The following is a 24,843-nucleotide window of genomic DNA, read 5'->3' as shown; positions in this document are numbered from 1 at the left end:
GTTGGCAGTTTTCAAAAAAGGGTTTCATCTGTATGCACTGGAAAAAAAATAGATGAAAACTTTGAAAAAAAGTTTTTTTTTGTGCCGCACTTCTTGTGATTTTCTTTTTAGTTTTAGAGCAGATGACTCCACAGCCTGCAGATGTCTTTAAATCATCGTGCTGATGAATGCTGGGTAAGCGTTGTGTGTCACTGATGGCTCAGCTGTTTTCAGGGGGGATGAGTTCATTTATTAATCACCAGCCCTCCAGTTTGTGTTCACTGATAGCTGGCTGTTATTAATGCTGTATCTGTGTACAAGTCTCTTTGGAGACCCACGCAGACCCTTTGTTTCGCAGTTGTTGCTTTTTCTCGGCTCACTGATGCTCACTTCTTCAGGCTGCAGTCATGGAACCAAGACAAAGTCCTCTACACACCCGTGAGCCAAAACACTGGGACCATTCACAAATTAATTTGCAGAAACCTTTTCTTCCTGCAGGTCCCTACGATGGGACCAGCCTGTGTCTGTTATAAAAATGCACGGCCTGAAGAGTCTGTCTGGTACTACTGAGATTAAAATGGATACAGCATCTGTCGTGCTTCATTTCTGTTGCATCAATTAGAGTGGAGTTGCACTTGAGAACTTTCACAATAGCCTTAAATACGTTGGTGTCAGTGACTCTTTGTTATCTAACTGCAGCCGGGTGATAAGGATAAGGAGAGTTACAGAATAAGAATCAGAATCATTTCAAAACAAACACACTGCCAAGGTCAGTGAAATCTGCCATCGGTCAAACACGTTGGATAAGCTTGATCCAATGTAGCATTCACAGATGCTACAAAGCAAAATTCACAGTTGATATTTGCAAGATTGAGACGGGTGATTTAAGTACACCATTTAAATCTGAGAGAGGAGTCAAGAATCATTGCTACATCAAACCCGAGCTGTCCAAGACTGCAGACGTCTCCCAAGGCTCAAAGTTCCCATCATTCTACTCATTAATCAAATTCCTGGATCCAGAATGATCTGCATCTCCAGATATACCTGGAGAAATTACTTTGGATAAGCTAAGGCCATAGATATTAAAATAATAATAATAATAATAATAATAATAATAATAATAATAATAATAATAATAATAATAATAATAATAATAATAATAATAATAGCATATCTCAGTGGTGACTTTAATTTAAGCCCTAATTTTACTCAATATTAATGAGTCATATTGCTAATGTGGGTGCCATGACATTTAATGATGATGTTATAGATTCTTCAAGATGTGTACAGGGTGTTTGAGGGGTTAGCGGTGCCTTAAATCAATAACAGTCTCTTGTGTTTCCATGTATTGAGCTGGAGGTTGCTTTCAAGGCACCAAGGGGCTTCTCCAGCTTCCACCTCTTTTTATCGCTTTGGTTGTTAATCCAGTTGTGTCATCTGTATATTTGAGAATGACGATTGAGCTGAGTTTTAAAGTAGTTTGTGTTGAGATAGAAGGACATATCCACAGGGCCGTCTGTACCGTGTTCAGCAGCTTATTGATGTGAATGACTGGATTTAATTATATTAAAGGCCAAAGTGAAGCGAATGTAAAGAATGCAGTTTTGAGTGACTGTGGATATTGTTGTGAGATGTCAGAGGTGGAAATGCCGACATAAAAGAAGGAAAAAGCTAAATTCATTTAGGCTGGTAATAAGCCGAGCGCAAAAACAAACAAGCAAACAAACAAGCAAACAAGCAAGCAAGCAAGCAAACAAACAAACAAACAAACAAACAAAAAATCCAAACCAAGCCTGAATGTGAGAAAAATCCAGTAGAAAACAAAAATCATGCAAGGAAACTACCAGGACAAAATGGGGAGGAGAGAACAGGACTAAACACAATACTGTGAAAAAGAGCTTCAGGAAGTCTGGAGAACTATTGAATCCAGACCAAGAGTTAAAAGTCTGGCTCCTTGGAGCCAATACAAAGCGAAATATAAGGAGGGTTTGCTCAAGACGCACAGCACTGTATCCACACTGAGGACTAACTCGGTAACTAAAAGAGTGGAATGAAACATAGGTTCATTCAACTAATGCAAAGCATGAAAGAAAAATAACCTTCAAAGTAAAACAGGAACAAAAAAATACAACTAATACTGGTTACATAACTCTCACAAAATGTGCTGATACAGAAGCTACAAAAACACTGAGCGAACTAATAGGTATTAAACTTAAGGTAAGAGCTAAACCTTAATTCCCAGGAATTCAAGAATGTAAACATTGGAATAGTAAGCTGATCAAAACAGACACCTAACCTGTCATAACTTGAAATGCTTGTTTTCAGACAGTTTTTTTCTAGTCATGGATCTGCATGATGTCATAAACAGCAAACATTCCTAATATGGTCATCTCAGCCGCAGAAGCTCCACCCTCCTGCTCTAAGAAAAGATAGGGCAGCCAAGAGGGCGGGGCTAAAGCAGCTTGTTCCAGATGGAGAATGAACTGCGGGACTGCATCACTGAGATAGCTAAGGATTATTTTGAACTGTGACTCATGCAAAGCTACTCTAATAGAGTCCCAGAATAAATATACACAGCTTTCAGTATAGCTGAACTCATCATGAGTCTGCTGGTTTGCTCTTGTTATTTTTTCTGAATGTGGGCATCTTTTCAACACATTACAGAAGAGAGAGACTGGGTGGATGAGGGAGGGCAAGAAGGCGGTTTATTCCTCCCATTGAAATCACTGAGATTGTCAGCTTCAGTTATTGCCTTCCTGTCTCACTTTTCTCGCATCTGTCCCTCTTATCATTCATTCATTCATAAATAATCAGTTTAATAACCCCTCCATCACCCATCCATCCATGCTCTGTCTGATTTCAGCAGCAGATTGTCTCGTCTCCTCCCTCCTGATTCTCTGTCTGTTCTATTCCAGAAGATTCTTCTCTCCAACACAAACATGGCCGTCTGCCTCACAGCCCCTTGGGAGCTTCCCGATGGCAGCTGATAAACACTCGTACATCTCGTCCTCGTCTGTCAGTCCCGACGCCTGGCGTGGGCAAAACAACTTTTCTAAATTTGACATAATTTCTTGCTAATATTCTGCCTCAATCTTCACGGTGTCAGGAGGCGACACAGGAAAACAAATTATGGCGTGAAGGGTGTTTTCTTTTGTTATTCTCCCCCTCTATCTAATGTGTGTGTGTGAACTCATTAATGCCGGGTGGTTAGTTCAGCTGTCAGTTTGAGGCACTGACAGCGCACACAAAGACATGTGCATGCTTACACGATGTTGTGCATAGACACACACACAGAGTCGGGAATTGAGCAATAACAGTCAAAAACACTATTTGTGAAAAAGCAATAAAAGTCAATTTTTTTCATCTGAAAATGAAAAAAAACCTGAAATGGGATCAAGTCTGAGGCCATTATGGACACATTAACCTAAAGGCCCTGCACAGCATCACAGGTATATTCAGTTATTAGACAGTCACTCCAGACGAAGACGGACCTATATTTGCTGGGAAGTAAGCGTATACACATACTAATGAAGCTAAACAGTTTAACTTGTCAACATAGCAGCTTTTTTTTGTCTCGACAAGTTTCTGCAATTAAAAAAAGAGCCAAAGGTTTAATTCCACTATATGGAAATAAATATTCCACATAGTCCCAGCTAATTTAATAATCTTCCTAATAATCCATCCCTCCATCGCTTGCACTTGTCTGTGTTTTGTTCAGCAGAGAAGCCCAGACCTCACTCTCTCCAACCACCTCCTCCAGCTCCTTTGGGGGAACAATGAGGCATCATCCCAGGAGGGTCCTCCTGATACCCTGAACACCTTGCCTCGGAGACGTTTAGGAGCAGCTAGTTAGCATTAGGGACGTCAGAAAACATTCAAAAACTCAAGCACAACCTAACATTTGCTGTATGTCTGTAAGCGATCCATTAAAACTCTTCTTTAACAGTCAAAATGTATTTAACATGCTGCTGAAATGTGCTGCACTGACCTGCTGAGTGTGGCTAACAGCAGCAGCGCCAACACTAGCAGCGCTAACACTAGCAGCGCTAACAGCAGCAGCGCTAACACTAGCAGCGCTAACAGCAGCAGCGCTAACACCAGCTAAACATCCTGAACAGATGCCCGAATCACCTCAACTGGCTGCTTTGGATGTGCAAGAACAGTGGTTCTACTCTCAGCTACCCTTTTGAAAAATATAATTTCCTCAGCTTGTATCTATAATCTGTGGATGTAGCTCACAAGGTACAGCAGGTCATGTACTAAACAGAAGGTTGGTGGTATGTTAGTTGATGCTCCGGTCTTCATGCCAAAGTATCCTTGGCAAATACTGAACCCCAAGTTGCTCTCTGATGTGTTCATCTGAGTATGAATGTGTGTGAAAGTTAGATAGAAAGCACTGAAGAACAAAGAGGTTGTATGAATGGTTGTGAATGGATGATGAGGTATGTTGTATTTGGTGCTTCAAGTGCTGTTTCTTAAACGTGCCGTATAAGAACCAGTCCATTCGATCCAGGTATGGGTAATCACTACGCAAATCTTGTGACCATAGGTGAGGGTAGGAATGTGGGTTCACTAGTAAATCACCAGCTTTACGTTTACACTCAGCTTTCTCATCACACAGAATCTGCATCACTGCATCACCAATCTGTCTGTCAGTCTTGCTCTCCCCTCACTTGTAAACAAAAATCCAAATTCCTCCAAGCAGCCAATGTCCAAAAGGCCTTCAGAAAGCCAGGAGAACTTTAGCTCAAGACTAAGGACCCTGGAAAGAAAGCAACTGGATTTCTTCAAGTGTTGTGAACTGAAGAAGCCTCTTGGATGAGAGATGAATGCATTCAGTGCAGTTCCTCACTTTCTTTAGATTACCATAACCGGGATGACCGAAAACCTACACAGACAAACTGCTCAAGGCTCAAGAAAGTCTGGCTCCTTGGAACCAAAACATCAGGAAATGGGGGTGGCTCAAGACTTTTCCACAGTCCTGTACACACAGATGCACTGTCACTTCATTAGGTTTGCCAATTTAACTGATTTTTAACATAACGTCTGGTAAAGCAGGTGTGTTACAAAGTGGCTTGCTGAGGTTGAAAACAGGGCACGTGCAAAAGCATGTCAGCTCATGGGGACCTGCACTAAGTTCAGCTTTTACGAGCCGCCCGGTGAAAGCAGCTCGAAGAAAAACAACCCTTCTGACAGAATCAATGAAATTAATGTTCACATTAATGCCTACAAACCAGTCAGTAGTGTTGAACACACTGAATAAAATTAATTTATTCAGCATATTCCTCAACAGTACAATACGCCAAAGCTGTCAGTCTGTTTTGACTTAAATGTAAGAAGGAAGAAAGAAGTTTAACACCTAAGATGAAGTCTAGAAGAACAGATCTTTAAATAAAAAATAATTTTTTTTCTGCATTGAATGTTTTATTTCAATGTGATGGAGGCAGCATGTTAATAGGCCTGTCGGCTTTTCTTCGCAACAGAATAGAGCTGCCATCCAGATGAGAAAAAGGATTGTTAAAGTGAAATCTCACAAACGAAGAAAAAATCTCTTTGTGGCCAGAATTGCTTCGTTAAACTGGTTTTATGTCTCCTGCTGCTCAGCTGCATTCAGAGCATTTCTAACTTTGTACTTAATTTCGAAAAGACAAACAACAGGTGACCGGGTAACCAGGTGACCACTACAGGACTTTCTAAACCTCACTGGCAACATGAAAAAATATCTACTGAACGATATCTCAGGATCTCGTGTTCGACAGAAAGATTTGCATTTGCGGTGTTTTTCCTAAATATTCTCTTTGAACTGAGCCGACGGCATAATGAAGTCTACATCAGGTGCATCAAAGTGAAGAGATCCATTTAAGCAGAGCTACTTTGAAAGTTGTGTTTCACTCTTGTACAAACTGATGAATGTTTCACTTTCCTGATGTTTTCTTGCTTGACAGGCTAATAGCTCAGGGAATGGGTGTTCTTAAAAGCACATTAAATGATAGGAAGTTTTACTCCTCCACCAACTTTCCAGACTGATACAGCTAATGTTGGTAAGTTTAAATGCGGCGATGATGAATATGATCTACAAGCTTAACTTTGTCTTTGTCGGCTGCTATCAGAACATTTTCCCAACTCGTTTAATAGACGTCTATGAGAGAACAGCCCTCAACTCCCTTGCTCTGTGACCTCAGTAAACACTTTTCTGATGGGCTTTTTTCCCCCTGACTCAATTGCTGGTTTGAAGTCTTGCTGAATAAAATATGATGTGCAACCTCATTTGTATCCAGAAGGACAATAAAGCAGGCGTTTGTGATGGATAAGCTGTGCTTTTTAATTGTATAGTGTACCTCGGTTTCACTCTTATCATTCAAAGGGCGTTAGCAAAAAGGATCAGTGTGAGATGTGTCTGTCCAAAGGATATGAAAGGTCTCCTTTTTACCTACAATTTGATACCACACTTATCCTGTAGTCTTGATTCCTTCTGCATTAAAATAATTTTCTAATATTGTTGGATTTTAAGACTCCTACCGCAGAGAAACAAAACTAATAGCTGGTGTTAGCGCTGCTGCTGTTAGCACTGCTATTGTTAGCGCTGCTAGTGTTAGCGCTGCTGCTGTTAGCGCTGCTAGTGTTAGCGCTGCTGCTGTTAGCGCTGCTAGTGTTAGCGCTGCTAGTGTTAGCACTGCTACTATTAGCGCTGCTAGTGTTAGCACTGCTGCTGTTAGCCACACTCAGCAGGTCAGTGCAGCACATTTCAGCAGCATGTTAAATACATTTTGACAGTTAAAGAAGAGTTTTAATGGATCGCTTACAGACATACAGCAAATGTTAGGTTGTGCTTGAGTTTTTGAATGTTTTCTGACGTCACTAATGCTAACTAGCTGCTGCCTGCAGCATGGAGTTGTCTTACCAGTCGTGTTTGAGCAGGCATTTACTGAGTAGCTTTGATTTCTAATTTCCACTTGCTCAGCAGGCCAGTGTCTCTCATGGGTTCATTTAATTAATTAAGGTGTAAAGTCTAAAATGACCCATAATCCTCTGTGAAGTTTTAATTCAACAAGCGATCGCATGCATGGAAGTATTTGTCCAGGAAACATGGGTTTGATGTGTTTATTGGCAGTTTCCGGGGAAAAACTTGTTTTAGTGACAAAGAGATTCATGCGATGGGCCACTTTTTATGACACAAGAAGAAATCAGATTTCATTTTGTTACTGGGGGTACACTCTAATTCCTCATATAAAAGTATGGCCTCTAAATCATATCAGTATTCAGTGTTGATACGAAACTCATGTTAATGTCAGATGATATTAAAGGGCCCCTTTGTCTCTTTGTTTACATCCCAGCATGGCAGGAAGCCTCGGTGGATATCATCAGTCTTACGGCTCCCGGCGGTCTCACACTCTCACCATCACCCACTTGTTTTCTCTCCCTTTATAGCCATCTTCTCCTCCCCTCTCCATCTTTTACAGCCCAGCAGAGAAGCAGGGCTCAATGAATTATCAGCCTGTAATTAAAAAGTTTACTGTCTTGATCGAATCTTCTTCTGAAGAAGAAAAGATATGGTCATGGTTAAATTCAAAAGGGTGATTGGCTTTATGTTGGCGAGCATTTTAAATAAAATATACAGTATATCATCTTTATGTGGTATACTTATGGTTTCATACTGCACAGCATCAGTATTTTAGTGTTTAAGGAAAAGAGAAAACCGAGAGGAAACACAGCAACTTCAGCATTTTCCTGATAAGCTATATTGCTATTACATAAATATCTATATCTATATCTATCTATCTATATTTATATATATATACATGCATACTGATAGATCAAAGTCTTGCATTTTAAATGCATTTCTGTTCATTCATGCACTTATTATATGGCCAAACTTTAAATCCTTGAAATAATTTCTTTGCTTCTATGTTTAGTCAAGTGCTTTTAGTACTTCCATCTACCTTTCACCACGTTGCGCCTTTACTCTTCAGTATTCTCGTGGCTAGAATAAAAAACAGAGTTAATAGAGCCGGCAGATTACCACCCTGGTCTTAGCAGCTGATGGATCGTGAGCCTGGATGGCCAGAGTAAGGCTGCATGCGGCAGCTGACCCCAGGAGAGCCTGGCTTTGTGATACAGGGCCCTGGCCTAAGCTTAACTTTCTAATGAAAGAAACCCCGTGACAAATAGACTCAGTCTGCAGTCTCTATGTGTGTATATATGTGCAGAACCTGATATATCTTATTCCTGTGTGCCGCTGAGCTCCATGGTTGGCCAAAATCCTATTTAAACTGGGGGACATGTTCCTTCATTTCCATGAGCCCACACGGTGTAGTCTATTTCCACTCACTCCCACATAAATCATCCTGCTGCCTCAGATGCTACAGCATCAAATGTGAAAATAGACCCCACCAAATGAACTGTTTCCTCCTTTATTGTACTTTGATAAACGGTGGTGTCCAGCTGCTTGGATGACTAACGTCGTTGGGGTTTCAGCACAGATACAGCGCACCGGCAGCTTCATCCCTTAACTCGTTTGTATTACAGCTCAGCTTTCAGTATCGTGTCTCAGGCTGTAAAGATTTTCTTATGGATCAACCACAGTTCTGTGTCCCTCTCGTGCAATTGGTGCAGCAGTTAGGTGATCAGGACAGTTGCCTCACAGCAAGAAGGTCCCAAGTTCAGATCCACTATTTGGCCCTTTGTGTGCGTGAGCCCTGCAACAGACTGTCCACAGTGTACCCCGCCCCCCATGGTAGCTGAGCTAGGCTCCTGTGACCCCAAATGGAGGAAAATGGATGCATCATATACATTTTGTGTTCTTTTTAATTCATTGTTTGCCGGCTGTGTGGGTTCTGAGTCAGAGCATTGAAGTCTTAAGAGACCTGAAACATTAGCATCCAAAAAAGTTTCGTTCAGCTCAAATGCTTCAGGCCTCAGACACACAGGGTTCTGATTGCTGGGCAAACTGGCACCAACTGGTTGATGTGGTTGCTGGAGGTTGTGCTTGAAAACGTGCCACTCTGCTGGAGATTTCTTCCAGTTAAAAGGAGATTTTCCTTCGCACTGTCGCCAAAGGGCGTCATATGATGTCGGGGTTTTCTCTGATTTCTTTGTATTACTTTAGGGTCTTTACCGTACAGTATAAAGCACCTTGAAACAACGTTTGTTGGGATTTGGCATTTTATGAAAACAATTGCATTGCACTGAAAAAACCCACTGACTGTAGGCCTATGAATGGGGCTTTAGTTATTCATTTCACAGTGACTACCTGTTATAGCTGCCAAATTGGCAGCAGTGTCTAAAATGCCAGTGACCGAGGATAAGCCTGTTTACATGTGGTTGTGCTTTGGTTAGTTTCCTTCTCTTTCTTTCTTCAATCAAGCAACATGTAATATATATTTCAGGGTGTTAAATACTGGTGTTATGTCAGGTACCAAAGATTGCAAAGATGTACCAAGGTGCCCTTCTGCACCAGCTGCAGATAATACTGGGCGCCAAGAGAAAAAACATCTTTTGAAGACATGCAAAGTGTGGATGTTGGAGGAGTGGTAGTGGAGCAAGTTGGATGTTTGTCAGAGTCATGTTTTGTGCTCTGCAGTGTTTTGTTCACTTTAAGCATCCAAATCTACTTGATCAGGTTCATGAAACGACATATATCCTGCAACAGTGCTGAAAAAGTATGCCCTCCCACTGTGGGTAGACCAGTCTGACCTGGTGCATCCTAGCACAGGTGCCAAAGAACACCCAGTGCACCGAGGCTTTCACGAAACAGCAGCAATAGAAGCACAAAACTTCAAGTCAGTATTTGTGTTTTGCACAGTAGTGAAATGCTGTTTTGCTTATTGGGAGACGACACCCTCGTGGGTCGTGCCAGGCCCTGAGCTCTACATAGCCTGTGAAAATGGTCACCAATGTAAGATTATTAATCAGGCTTTAGTCCCAGCATTTGCATTGTTTAAGCAGCCAAACCGACTGCACGATAAATAAAGTATCCATACTCTGGCAGTATAGGGTGATCGAAAAGGCCATTAAAATACTTTTAAGCTTAATCCAACTGCTTTGCTGCCAAGCAACCACCAGTAATTATAAAATTGCTGCTCTTTCCTCTGTAATAGAGCAGGGAATGCTTTTCTTTCCTACGCTGAACACCTGCAGCTAATTAATCCACAGCTTGAACAGCATACCTCCTGCTGTTAAGAGCAACAATTCATTAAAGGTTTCTCATCACTTCAAACAAAGTTTAGAGATTCGATTACCTCCAGCAGGTGTAGCATTAGCAAATTCAGTCTGATTTAGCGCTCACAACTTTTCATTGCAACCAAAACAAAATGCTAAAAGACGCCAATTAAAGAGAAAACGAGAGTCAGCAATAGAAATGATCCTTCTGAGATCAGAAGACCGAACTGTAGACTTTGACCTTTTTGTGCATGCACATACTAGCGTCAGAAATTCAGGACAAAGATGCCCTTCACAGCTCATAAAGGGACTGAATGAAACATTAGCCACAACAATGCCCTTTAACAGACGTTCACCCTCTCCGCATCATTTAGTTGTTACTTAGTCATGCATGAATGTGACCATTGTTCCCTCGTGTGAATACAACCACTGTGATACCACTGTATGTCGGGTTATTCATGTGATTCATGTGAGCATTGTGGGAGAGAAAAATGGAGCGCTTTTTGATCGCAGCCAGCAAGCGCTCAGTCCAAAGCCCGAAGAAAGAAAATGTTGGCACCTCGGAGCCCACAGAGGGAGAGAATTCCAGCATTGCACAAACCCAACAGACCGCTGTGGTATCGAAACACAGACGGACCTCTTTATGTTTCTAATGACAACAAATGCAGTTTTGCATGGGTCAGGAAGTATTGATGGGTTATGTGCACAGCAGTGTTGGCCAAGTTACTTGAAAAAAGTAATCAGTAACTAATTACTGATTACTTCCCCCGAAAAGTAATCCCGTTACTTTACTGATTACTTATTTTCAAAAGTAATTAATTACTTAGTTACTTAGTTACTTTTTAAAAACACGACTTACAACCTGAATAGGTGATAAAGCGATAGATCTTTCAGCCCAATTCTACTTTTTCTACATAATCATCATACAAAATGTAATCAAATGGAAAAGTCTCTTTTTAAAACTTGTTTTATTAGTTTTAATCTTTTAACTTTATGCATCAAGCAAAATTTAATTATATGTGACATTCTCTGACTGGAAGAAATTTGTTTAACATTTAAACCTATTTTCTGCACATTCCAGCACATAAAATAATTTTTTTGTGTGTTTACACTCAGTCTTTCAAATAGATGCAAGTAAAACACAGCAGAAAATAAATAAAGTCAAAGACTAGCGGTCCTTTTGCTCTATTTTCACCTGTAAAGCAGGAGTGGGGTAGGCGGAGGTTTACCCTGGTGCAGGTGTGCAGCGGTCAGTGGAAGAATCCGCGAGTTTCTCTGTGAGTTTCCCATTACGTCGTAGCTACTCGGTGCTTGTTTGGAAGTTTAGGGTTTTTTTCGCTGTAAAAAGAAGTTTTCTTCCCACGCACAACGGACACTAATGTTTTTGTCACTTTTTATGGAATCAAACTCAAAGTAAGGTCAGTACTTCCACGCTTTAACTGCTGCACGCTCATACTCTCTCTGCACTCGATATATGATCCATTGTTGATCTGCACACAGCTGTTGTCACGAACGTCGCACTCCCTTACGTCACTGTCATGAGACATTCTCGCAAAAAAAATCACGGTTTTAGTAACGCAGCGTTCCTACGGGAAAGTAACGGTAATGTAATTACCGTTTTTGCAATAGTAATCCCTTACTTTACTCGTTACTTGAAAAAAGTAATCAGATTACAGTAACGCATTACAAGTAACGCGTTACTGCCCATCTCTGGTGCACAGGAGATCTGTAGTGATAAAAACACTGTTGTCCAATCACCTCAACAAGGAGCGCAGCCCGAGTACTCCCACAGCGTCCCAACGAGAGGTGCACAGCGTTCCTGCAGCTTCATTTTTTATGTAGTGTTTAAAATAGCAACACCCAAAAACACTTATCAGGTGTGGGGAAGCAGACCCTTTCATACCAGAGGCCACGCCCCTCTCTCAGGTGCAGCCAGTCAACTTCCTTGTTTCTTAGTTTGTTTCTTCTCAGTTCCTTTCCTCACATCCTTTCCTTGTGTTATAGTTCCTCCCACCAGAGACACGAGAAGAGAGGAGTCGAAGCCACAGGTATGTCATGGCACGTAACGCTGACTCACAAACATCCAAATATCCAAACAATAACTAGGGCAAGAATTCCAAACACTAGGAATTTTCCGAGAGGAAACACAGGTTGAACAGAGGGAGACAGAGACGATATATTCAGTCACAGGATAACGAGATGAGAAACAACAGGTGGGACGCACAGCTGAACACTATAGACATAACAAGGCAGGGGAAGGAAACGCAAAACAAGTTACCAAAATAAAGCAGGAAGACAAAACTAAATGAGGAACGAGGGTTACCTTGACACCGAGGAGGAACGGGGAAGACGGGGAATATAGAAAGACAAAGGACAAACGACAGGACTTGGACAGAAAGGAAGACAAGAGGAAAACAACTAGAAGCACGTCAGCTGAAACGAACAAGAACAGAAACAAAGAGCCACAGAAAAGACGTCTTCATTACTAAACAACCACTCAATCAAGTAAATACCAACATTACAAGGACAACAAGACAAATGATAACTAGGGTATGCACAAGCCCACAAGGGAGATGTTAAAGAATAAATAATAAGTCATGTGACACACACTAGCTGACCAGGTGCAACCTTTGGATGGATTTCATATCACTCGTATTCTAAAACACAAATGCAGAAACATAATGACTTGCAGCTCAGATGGTTGTCCACTGGTTACATTGAATTTCTCTGTATTGAGCTACTGACTGGAAGCAGCTGCAGCGACCAACAGGTCTCCCAGAAGTTTGGAGTGGGAGGAAACCAGTCTCCAAACAATCAAAGTCTGAATAACTTTGAGGCTTGCAAAGGTTTGCAAAGTGCAGTGAGTCTTCAGTGATGAGCGTAACTCAACACCAACCAGCCTGTTTACAATAACGAGCTGGTTGTATTTTGGTTATATTCCTATATCAAAGCATGTTGTCATGAAACTTTGCAGTGAAATTGCCGTCCTGCAGCAACTACGTCACTGATTGTGGAGGAATTGTTGAATTACGAATCTACGAGGTTCTGTCTGGATTCTGAATGTAAGCAGTTCATTTCTGTGCATGTAGACGGCCACAGATTTGTGATTCCTGCCAATTTATCACAGTTAACGTCCAGTTTGACCCCATTCAAATGCAAACTGATGAGTGCAGTGACTCACAGGTTCGAGCAGGTGAGCCGTATGCTGAAAGGCTGATGAGCTGTTTAAATCAGGTAAATTGTCCCTCAGTGGGAACTTCCACACCAGACCCACCAGTTCATACTAATAAATATATTTTCTGTAGTTTCTCAGACTTCACTCCGGTCCGTGCAGCTGACAAGCTTTGCAAAAATAAAAACACTTTTTTCAAGCGATGCACGAGAAGCAGCCACTACCTCACTGCCAGCTTTTATTGGAACAATAATCGGAGAGAAAAATATTCCAACTTTGTTTTATTGATTTCAACAATGACATACAAAGTTAGCAACAGCAAAGTCAATCTTGATTCCAGAACAGTTGTATGTCCATTATACCCTCCAACCCCCCAACCCGAATTCTCCCCCTACCAGGTCCACACTAGACAAGACACCGCAGAGAACCAGTCTCTGCCCACACACACACACAAAAAAAACAAAAAAAAAACAACAACCCCCCCCCCCCCCCGCAAAAAAACAAACAAACAAAGCAAAAACAGAGAAAACAAAAGCAGAGAAGGGACCAAACAAAACAAAAGGAAAAACAAATAGATAAGGTTTAAATAAGATTAAAAAACAAAAAAAACAACAACATTATAATGTAGCTTCGCTCAGTTCACTTCAGACTCAGGAAGTAGAGTAATGGTGTCCACCAGCAAGAGAAATGATTTCCAGATTTTGTTAAATTCCCTAATAGAACCTTTTAGAGACAATCTAAGTTTTTCCAACTTTAAGTTGAAGAGTACATCTCTCACCCAATGATCATGAGTTGGGGGAAGCTTCCACTTCAACAGAATAAGCCTCCGAGCTAGTAAAGTGGCAAAGGCTAGGGCCTGTTTGAGGGGGCCAGATAAGTTCAAGTCGGGAGGAATGCCAAAAATTGCGGAGAGTGGGTTAGGAGGGACAGTCTGGCCATATGCTTGGCTAAGTGTGTCGAATATATTCATATCAGAGAGAAAAATGATCATCTGTGTGTGAAGAAACAGCTCTTCTACTAAAATGGCACATTATGTCAAAAACACCTTTCTGGATGAAAAATAAACAAAACACTTGACCTTGAAACGTCCTCAGCTTTGTTGAAATGACGAAGAGATCAGCTGAATGACATAATCGCCCGTCCCACTGGCTATCAGAGAAAGATGTTTGAATATTTCTGCAAATCTAATGCAGGACAAAAAGCTTTAATGACGCACTAAGATGAAAATTCGCTTGCGGCATATCTGTTGCTCGAGCTTTGCCGTCGCTCGGTGAAAATTGTCTAATGAGCCGACCAGCCGAAGCACATTTTCCAGGCCTCCAGCTGTTCAGCAGCACGGATCACTCTGCAGCCTCGGCAGCGTGAGCCGGAGAAGGCGAGGAGCGCTCCTTAATCTGGGGTGGCACCGGTTCTCTCAGCTGATAACACAGCAAAACAAGATGGGAGGCGTGACCCCATCTGCACTCTGGCACAGCTCAGAGTGCAGTTCGGGCGAAGAAGATCAAATTAAAAAGACGCTGCAGGAAATGTAAGTTTATGCTGAGTGAATGTGGCCGCTGCTTTCTCACAACAGCCGAAAAGTCCTCATTTGTCTGTTTTTAGGGTGTCAAAGATTGACTTTTAGTGACAGGAAAGTTTCCGGAAGAGCAGTCGTTGCCCCTCTTGGCATCTTGGTGACGATAGTGGCTTTGACTTAGACTGAAAATAAGTTCTCCACTTTACTCTCCGAGGCAGAAAGACTTGGACTCGAGTAACCCTCTGCAGATTCTTACTCTTAAAAAAAATACAAACAGACAGTTGGGACTACTTTGTCTGGAATAAAAAGCCTCATTAATGCCTGGCAAAAAGCCCCAGGGAGTGCTTTTTGTTCAAACCGAAGAGTGCCTGTCTCTTTTACTTCACCGATTTTTATTTGCACGTCGACCAGTTTTACACTCAGAGACAAAGAAAGCCATCAAACTTCGGCGAACCAATTTCACACATGTGATTACTCATGCCATCGGAACGATAGCGCCGCAACGACGATGAAGAAGAAGACGTCAGCAAATGTGAAAACTAGATGAAACAGGAAACGACATCAGATAACGACTCCAGTGGGCCGCCGTCTTCTGTGACGATTAAATCCAGCATCACTGTTGAAAGTTCAGCTTGGATCGCGTTCGATACGATCACGACAAACACGATGTAGGTATGGGAGCGGCATAAACTTGAAAGGATGTATAACTGCTCACGTTTTGATCTTGCCTTGTCTAACAGAGATTGTTATCTCCAAAGTGAAAGTGCCATTTAAAAGTTGCATTTTTACTGTATTCAGGATGATGTGGCAAGTGAAGTTTTCTTTATACGGTCAGAGATTTGCACATTTTCTCCACATTTTGAGTCAGACGTAAATATTCTGAGACTTTTGAAACTATGCAAATATTGTGTTGGTCTCCTTTTGCTGCCAAAACAGCCCCGACCAATCGAGGCATGGAGTCCAGTCGAACCCTGAAGGTGCGCTGATGTATCTGCACCAAGATCTTAGCAAAGGTCCTGTAAGCTACGAGGTCGGGCCTCCATGGATTTGACCTGTTTGTCACTGCGATCTGGAGAATTTGTTCTCCTCAAACCATTCCTGAACAGAGATGGGCAGTAACGCATTACTGTAATCTGATTACTTTTTTCAAGTAACCAGTAAAGTAAGGGATTGTTATTGCAAAAAAAGTAATTAGATTACTGTTACTTTCCTGCGTTACTAAACCGTGATTTTGTTTGCGAGAGTGTCTCATGACAATGTCGTGCGAGCGTGCAACAGTAATGGTCGTGTTCGGATCAACGATGGATCATTTGAGTGCGGGAGACAGTATGAGCGTGCAGCGTTTAAAGAGTGGAAGTACTCACATTACTTTGAGTTTGGTTCTGTAAAAAGTGACAAAACATTAGCGTCCGCTGTGCAATCTGAAAACTTCTTTTTACAGCGAAAATGTAAACTTCAAATCCGAGCACGCTGCCACGGGAATGTGACATTCACAGAGAACCCCCCGGATCCCCCCACTGACATGACCGCTGCGTCACCGCGCAAACCTCCACCCGCCCCACTCCTGCTGAACGAGAGCAACAGGACTTAGTGCCACTGAATCTTTGATTTAATTTATTGTTTGCTGTGTTTTACTTGCATCTATTTGAAGATTGAGTGTATTTTATGTGCTGGAACATGCAGAAAAGGTTTAAATTAAACGAATTTCTTCCAGTCAGAGACTGTTGCATATAACTTAATCTTTGCTTACAATGAGTATAAACTTAAAGGATTAAAACTCATAAAACAAGTTTTATAAAGAGAATTTTTAATTTAATTACATTTTATATGATGAAATATGCAGAAAAAATAGAATTGGGCTGAAAGGTAAAAAGTAACTAAGTAATAAAGTAACTAATTACTTTTGAAAATACGTAATCAGTAAAGTAACAGGATTACTTTTTTGGACACCTAATCAGTAACGAGTAACTAATTACGATTTTCAAGTAACTTGACCAACACTGCTGCTAGAGACCACAGCCGTCAGGGTGTGCGGTTACCATGACAGCGTGTACATGGTCTGCAACAAAGCTCAGCTGGTGATACGTGCCAAAGAAAGATCCGTATGGATGGCAGGACCCAAGGTTTCAGAGCACAAACATTCCCTGACACTGCCTCGCCTCCTTCCCATAGTGCCTCCTGGTGGCCGGTGTTCCCCAGGTAAGCGACGCACAAGCACCTGACCAATCGCGTGATGTAAAGGAAAACGTGAGTCATCAGACTAAGGCACCACCTAACGTTGCCACCACTCGTTCCTTCCTTGGACCACTCTTCCCACCCAGGTTCCCAGGTTTTCGACGCTCTGACCCATCTATCCATCAGTTTGGTCAAATGGTAAATGGCCTCAATTTGTACAGCGCTTTACTCAGTCCCTAAGGACCCCAAAGCACTTTACACTACATTCAGTCATTCACACACTGGTGATGGCAGCTACATTGTAGCCACAGCTGCCCTGGGGCGCACTGACAGAGGCGAGGCTGCCGGACACTGGTCCACCGGGCCCTCTGACCACCACCAGAGCGCTCAGATCCTCACACTTTCCCCTTTTCCTGTTTCTAACACATCAACTTTGTGGACAGAAAGCTCACCTGCTCCCCAAAGTCTCCCACCCACTAACAGGTGCTATGATGACGAGATAAATGATGTATTCACTTCCCCTATCAGTGCTCATTATGTCACGCCTGATCCGTGCATATATTAATGCAGATTTAGAACAAGGGCATAAACTCATCATCAGCCTTGTAACATATAAATAAAAGTACATTATCTTGAAATGTGTGCGTAACCTTCTCCGTGCTCCATTCACCCTTTAACAAATGTTTGCAGTGCAGATGAAAAGTAATTGAGTCCAGCGATCCTCAGCCCGAGGGAGCAGAGGACTTCCTGTTTCCCTTTGAAATGTTTTTTACTCAATAACTGTCAGATTCACATGAAAGTCCGATTTTTCTCAAACTGCCTGAAGCCAAGTGTATAGAAACCTTAAAAAAACCTCCTATATTTACACTTTTCTATTATTAACTTACTGCTGCACGACATTGTGTTTTTTGGGAGACACATGCATTTGAGATAAACTTTGTTTTAAAAGAGAGATGAACTAACCATCAGCACAAATCCTGCAGGGATTCAGCTTTTGTTGTTGAACTAAAGTTTAATTACACATTTTGTTGGGATTTTTAACATTTCCGAAACTATGTGTCATAAAATGAAAAAGGAGGAAACTTCACCAAACAGCTGGGGCGTGGTTGTTGGCAGTTAGCGGCTGTCGCTAGCAGAAATAGGTAAAAAGAGGGTGATGCATCAAATGCATGCTTGTGATTGCTTTGGTTGCTAGCAGATTGCTGCGGTTGCACTAGCTTGCATGAAAGATGGCAACTTGTCTGCAAGTACAAGCCTACTATTTTTGCAGGACTCACTGACTGGACACAGGTGCCAACAACCTCCAGTAACAATTGTTTACCGGTTGAAAATTACTCTTTCCCCTGACAGCCGGTGGTTGGCAGGCAGTCTGCAGCCCGGCTCTCGCCCTGTGTGATCGGAGCTTGCAGAAAAAGGCACGTCATTAACTGTATCTGTAATTCCAGTGTAAAGACTGGGGATATTTCCCATAAAATCAATGGACAGTTAGCTACTGGTGCACTGGCAAAAGCCAATGCTCATTGTTATCAAGACTATTATTAAAAATTATACTGAAATACGAACATGTGTTGCTAGTGAAGGAAATTAGCCAGGACTTGTTTCAGGATTTCTAATTCAGCTTGTGGAGTTGCTTGCGTGTCAGGGAGGATCCAATGACCACTGCACTGATTTAAACAACGCCTTTTTATTTTGGCATCTTTGAAAACTACTCCATGAACGGCAGTTTCAGATTCAAAATGAAGAAAAATATAAATACTCAGGATGGATGTTAACCTCAGTGCGTAGCCAGAGACAGAAGCACAGAGCGCTCAGCACAAACACAGGGCTGGAAGAACTGCCTCCAGAGCAACGCCGCCCGGTCAATCACAGAGATCGATCAGCAACAGCCCGCTGGATGAGATGAGCGATGGCTAATGAGTAATTATTTACTTTCTTAAGTCCGTTTACTGCGAGTTAACAACACCAGCTGCTGCTCCTTTCTTTTTCTTTTTGGGTATGCCCGATCAAAACACTTCTCCTCAGCCCTGTGCGACATCCCGGTCTCTGCTTTCTGTTTCTTTGTACTTCTCTGAGCGTCGTTCAGCACGTTCTGTGGAGCAGAAGAACCAAAACAAAACAAAAGCTCACTCGTAGTTGCACAGATTTACACACGGCACACTTTGAGAGAATGCAAAGACCTCGGGCCCAACAGAACGACAACAACAACAACAACAAAACCAAATGAAAGGCAGGTCTGTGTGTGAGTGGGACATCTGAGCTCGGCAGGAGAGACGGGCGTAGGAAGGAGAAGGCAGAAAAACAAAACCAGCTTGTTCTCCACAGGCGAACATTGTATACATTTCTGTACATGCTAACTCAGTGGACATCCTCTAACACTGTTATTTTTTTTGCCCTTTTTGGTATAAAAACACATACTGATGTACAATATAAAAACAGATTTTCCTTTTTGTAAAAGAGCAGTGTTTCTCTTCTGTCAGTGTGAATCATCTAATGCTGCAGCGACAAGGTTACATTATTTACATATACAACCGTATAAAAAAAGAAGAGTTCCTCCTGTGTACATGTAGTCAAAAAACAAATACATCAGTTAGGTTCAGTTTTAGTGGTGAAATATTTGTGAAGGTCTTTTAATATACAGCGACCGAGAAGCTGGAGACAGCAGGAAGGTTGGTACACCCGACTCTGGAAAAGGATGTGACACACACAACAACTGAGACATGAATAAAATAAATGCTGCGCACTGCTGTGACTGCGTTTAATAGGAAATGTCGAGTTCCTTTTCGGTGCATCGATGAAAGATCTTCACAACTTTGCACTTCCAGTTATTGCATCTTAAAATGTGCTTTAAGATGTAAAATGCCTCGATTTCTGCCACATTTACACATCACAGGTGAGCGATGTTTTCATACCACCGGCTGGCTGCCCGACCCAAACGGAAACAGAAACCGAGGGGGAACTCAACGCATCGTCAGTGAATGCTTTTGCTGATGTATTACTACAGCCTTGCAGATATGGTAATTAGGCAACCTTCCATACTTGCTGCCGCAGATTTAATTCTGCAGCCAGATAATATTGATACTGCACAATTTTGCAAGACTTGGTGGAAAACACTTTTTATGTTAAATTGAAGATAGTCTAGATAGCTTTCGACAATATCTGTGCAGTATCGTAGGATGGTTTTGGGAATTTCCTTCTGATCTCAAAACACTACATTGAACTGACAATGTCAAGACACAAAGACCGAGTGATGCACACGAGATGTCCTTTGGTGCCAGCGGCAAAAGTGAGCCTGGTCTAACCCACAGACAGTATGAAAGGTTGGCACACCAACTGGATCTGAAAAGCAAAGTCACCCCAGAGTTAGGGCTGTGCGATATGACCAAAATCTCATATCCCGATATAAAACATCTATCGTCCTGATAACGATATAAATCACAAAAATGTAACATTTTCTGTAAATTCTGTGAATCTCGGGCAGCTCGACTTGCGTGAAGTGTTTCCAGCTGCGCGTCGTGTAGCTGGAGTCGAGTGTTTTAACCGATGCATGAAACGATACATTTTTAGACATAAGTTGTAACGGCGCCGTTTTCTTTGTGAGTATTTCTTACACGGCGTGCTGCGGGGAAAAGCCTGTTCTAACGTTTGAGTCTAAAGTTTATTTTTTAGCTCCTGACGGCTCTTTTTATCTTCTCATCCGTAAATACTCTGCATCTTTCACGTGATTCAGTTTATTTTGAAAAGTCTCAACAGGATCTTGAGCTTTATTGTGAAAGGTTTATGTGGAACATAAACAAGCGGACACGCGATGCTGTTACCGTTGTTGTTGCTAACCACAACGCATAAAAACAGGCGCTTGTCCGTCCGTAGTGTGGTTATATTAAATATAAGAGAAAGAGAGAACTTTAAGAAATGAATATAGACACTACAGTGACCATCAAAATAATGAAAAAATATTGAGTTTATTTTGTGACACCACGAAACAAACGATAGCGTAAAATGAAACGATAGACGTTTTTATATCGTCATCTGATATATATCCTTATATTGAACAGCCCTACCCAGAAATGCCTGAAACCTGCATTGCTTTTAATGGCCACCAGGGGGCGATACTTCTAGAGCAACAAGATGGTGAAAACAATCAAATTAAAGCTTCACAGACTTCACTAACCATGAAGGTTCAATTCACCTTTCATTCTGTTTTTAGTCTTAATTTTGATGCCAACCATAAAAATTTAAAATAAATTTAGATTCATCGCCTCCGAGATCGCCCCCTGAGAATCTGCATGAGCATTTGGATGGATGACATTTGATGACCTCTCCTGTAGCTTTAATGATGAGTTTTGACAACCATTAGAATAGATCCAAGCTACTCTTTCCAAGGGTAGCTGCTAAACCAAACACCCCCTTGTGTATTTCTCTTGGCACTTGTGACAAAATGGCGGTACATGACTGGATATTTTTGAGCTAGTGGTTCAAGATAAGCAGTGGAACTCAAAGACACCGGCACATTAAACTCCACAGGATCACGTTACACGTTTTAACCTCAGATTTTGAGCATGTAAAGCAACACGAACTTAAAGTGATACAAAGCCGGCACTTCCTTTTGCAGAGTCAGGTGTTGACAGCAGGGGGCGCTACAGTCAAATATGGAACAAAGGTCTTTGCATTCGCACACAGGGAAAGATTTGTGATGAAACACAACTGAAATCAGAGATCATAATACTCACTGATGCCAAAGAAAGTCTGGGTGATGTGCTTTTTCTTGCCACAAGTGCATCGACGTAAGGCACAGGCACAGTTCCCCTCTTTCAACAGAGTGGCTCGCTTTAGTTTTTTTGTGTATTTTTTTTATTATCTTTTTTTGTCCTTTTTAAAAAAAAATGTCCCAGTGCAAGAAACAAGTAGGGTGACCACCGGCGAGGTTCGAGCAGCTCACGTTGGATGTTTGTGTTTTTATATGCGAGGTTTGGAAATATCAAAGCTGTTGCTGTTTTTCGTCATTTTCTTCAGTGTTAGGACGACAGATGCTCTCTTTTCAGGGGTCAGAATTTATGCAGGCAACAACAACAGTTAGCATACAATCAATACATGAGATTAAACAAAATATCCACAGAATTCAAAGTTAACACAGTTTGCTTTAAATGTTTAAAGATTTCGAACAGATCAATGCTTCAGCCTCTGGTGCCTTGTTCATGTCACATCACCAGGAATACAAGAGTTAAGATTAAAAGATTAGGCCGACAAAGTGAGTCTAGACTGGAGATCTGAACCAGAGACCTTCCAACACAATCTAAAACTCCAACGCTCTGGACGTTAATGGACCCTGTGGCAGAGAACAGGAATAAAAAGATCAGAATTCCAACTTTAGAGAACAAAAGTTGGAATTTTGATCAGTTTTCTTATAACACAAAGCGCTTTTAGGGGACTCTTATTGTGGTTTGGTGCTATATAAATAAAAGCCACCCCCAACCACCACACCCATGTGGAAAACATGAACATTCCTGATGTGGTTTTATTATGCTAAGGGAATGACTTCCGTGAGAAAAACGTAACCACGGGATCAGCGTGCTATGGCTTTACCGTTCAGGATCACCTGAAGCATGAGGCCACCACACTAACATGTTCTTCCAGTTGAAACATCGCTCTTTGACATATTTTAGGATGTCCAGATGCACAATTATTTTAACTGTTTCAACTGAAACACCCCTAATTTCTCTTTTTTGGCTCGTTTAGATTGACTCTGATTTTTACACCGACACTGACGGAGGCTAGTGTAACTACACTGGCAGTTGATGGTTGCTGGACTGCAGGTGACCATATTGTGGCGTACTTTCTAGACTCGCTGATCTCAAGGTAAAGTTATCTACATTGAAGAGAAAATAACTTCAGGGTCCAGAGAAAAACTCATTATTCTGAAATAATAAACAGGATGTGAAGGAATCCCTTCGCATCCCGTTGAAGGATAAAACTTTAGATATTTAATAAAAATTCTGCAAATTCAAAGAATATGAAAAGATTTGCTTTAGAAGAAAACAAACCGAGCACTTTGCAGAACATGCAGTTTGTTTCTTTGAAGCCAAATATTTTTTGGAAAGAAGCGAACAGAAGCCCAGCTGAGTAAAGGCAATATGACATGAACATGGCTTCACAGTCTGATAAGCATAGCAACTTGCACACGGTCTTACTGTCACAATTTAGCATCAACATATCCCCACAAAATCAAACAAACTCATAAAGGAACTGTGACAGAGGCACGCTGTAAATGCTGTTGAACTTAAAGAGTTTTGAAAGTCTTTGCGTTCGTTTTATGTCCCGATCAAACTCTAGGAACATTCGCCATCAGTAGTTCTCAAACTTTCTTTCAAAGGCTGAAAAATGTTAGGACCCCACAGTTTTTGGATGCATATACGTGTATTTGTTTTATATCAAACATCAAAAATAAAAGGATCCAAGTGGAATCTTTGTGAAACAAAAGTCTTTCCAGGCCGTCCTTCCCTTCAAAAATCATTTCTCTAAATTAGCGCCCACCCTCTAGTTTGAGAACCACTGGTGTGAAGTTTAAAACCTCAACTGAAGCAAGCTACGGGGAAGGAAAGAGAAGATGGAGGCAGAGGAAGAAAGGAGGTGATCACCCTAGTGATTCTCGTACTGAAATGCTCTTGACAGAGAAAGGGAACACGTCAGCGTCTCTCAGTAACTCTCTGGAGATCCTCCTTTTAGTTTCTACCAGGAGGCTTCTACAAGCAAACAATGTTTGTGTGTGTATACCATGTTCACGTGTTAAAATATGTGTGGTGTGATTACAGATCTCTGCGTATGACTGTTAGGATCACACAGATATATTACAAATACTGGCCTTTTGTTAAATAGTCAGTTTATTCCCAATGTGACGGAGACCTCAGCTGTATTAAAAAACCTTTTCTTTGTTTCTTTTTGTTCATGTAATGATCTCTATGTGTAAAGCGGAGACTTTTAGGTTCTCATGATGATCGACTTCAACTCAGGAAATTAAGGGAAAGAAAAAGGTTGCATTAAACTGGAACATGTCAGGAGCTTAAAACATATCATTTGGGCCTAAACATCAGTCTGTGATTGTAAAGTGTTTCCATCAGTAAGTACAGTATCTATGATTGTTTGTCCATCAGCTCTGGCAGTCTTTGTATTTCTGTACGTGTTATCTGTGAATCAGTCCTAAAGGCAGGCGATATGTGTACATCTGTCTGTTTAGCCCGTCTCTCTTTCAGGATGCGTTTGTTTATTTTTGTACGTATGAGTCCTAGAGGCAGACGTTGTTGCTGATCTGGCAGGTGGATCCGGTGCCAGCCTGGGACAGGAAGAGCCTCCCGTTGGGGCAAACGCAAACCTCGTAGACAGTCTGCCTGGTCCCAGAGGACGAGGAGCTGGTGGAGGCCTTCCCCTCCGGCAGCTGCAACAGCCGAATCCTCTGAGCATCCAGCGAGATCTGCCGTAGAGGGAGAAGAGCAAACTGGTGAGATTAGGGAAAGTAAAGAAGAGAAGAGAAATGGGTAGAGATGTAGAAACAAAGGAGATGGTTGAAAAGTCTGGAAAAGACTGCTGCAAAAAGTAGTTTGCTTGCATCCACATGTTGAGGTACATAGTGCTGAAATTTGAAATTATAGGTTGGTGAGGTGGCAGAGTTCAGCTCAGCACAGTCCCCATCACAGTGAGAAGGTTGAAGCCCAGAGAGAAATCATGCAGGCACATGGAGAACATGCAGAAACGTGCATGTCAGAATAACCAGTTACTCTAAATCGGTCAGCTGTGATCGTCGGCAGCAGGCTCTGTATGTTAGACCTGCGATAGATGTCACAGCTGGTATAGA

At 41.7% G+C, this 24,843-nt stretch overlaps 1 protein-coding gene across 8 annotated transcripts in view; it reads right to left on the bottom strand.

The window, feature by feature from the left end:
- Positions 1–18,668: 18,668 nt before the first annotated feature.
- The window catches only part of sgcd (sarcoglycan, delta (dystrophin-associated glycoprotein)), a 598,968-nt gene continuing 592,793 nt past the window's right edge, over positions 18,669–24,843 (bottom strand). For all 8 annotated transcript variants that reach the window (XM_085173729.1, XM_085173730.1, XM_085173727.1 and 5 more), the window contains one exon: positions 18,669–24,462. In XM_085173729.1, coding sequence (XP_085029855.1) covers positions 24,277–24,462 — 186 coding nt within the window. In that variant the 3' untranslated portion in view covers positions 18,669–24,276. The remainder of the gene's footprint in view (positions 24,463–24,843) is intronic.

This window comes from Neolamprologus multifasciatus, chromosome 10, assembly GCF_963576455.1.
Source record: "Neolamprologus multifasciatus chromosome 10, fNeoMul1.2, whole genome shotgun sequence".
Classification (NCBI taxonomy): domain Eukaryota; kingdom Metazoa; phylum Chordata; class Actinopteri; order Cichliformes; family Cichlidae; genus Neolamprologus; species Neolamprologus multifasciatus.
The sequence above is the reverse complement of the archived record's forward strand: the minus strand, read 5'-3'. Positions and strand labels throughout refer to the sequence as shown.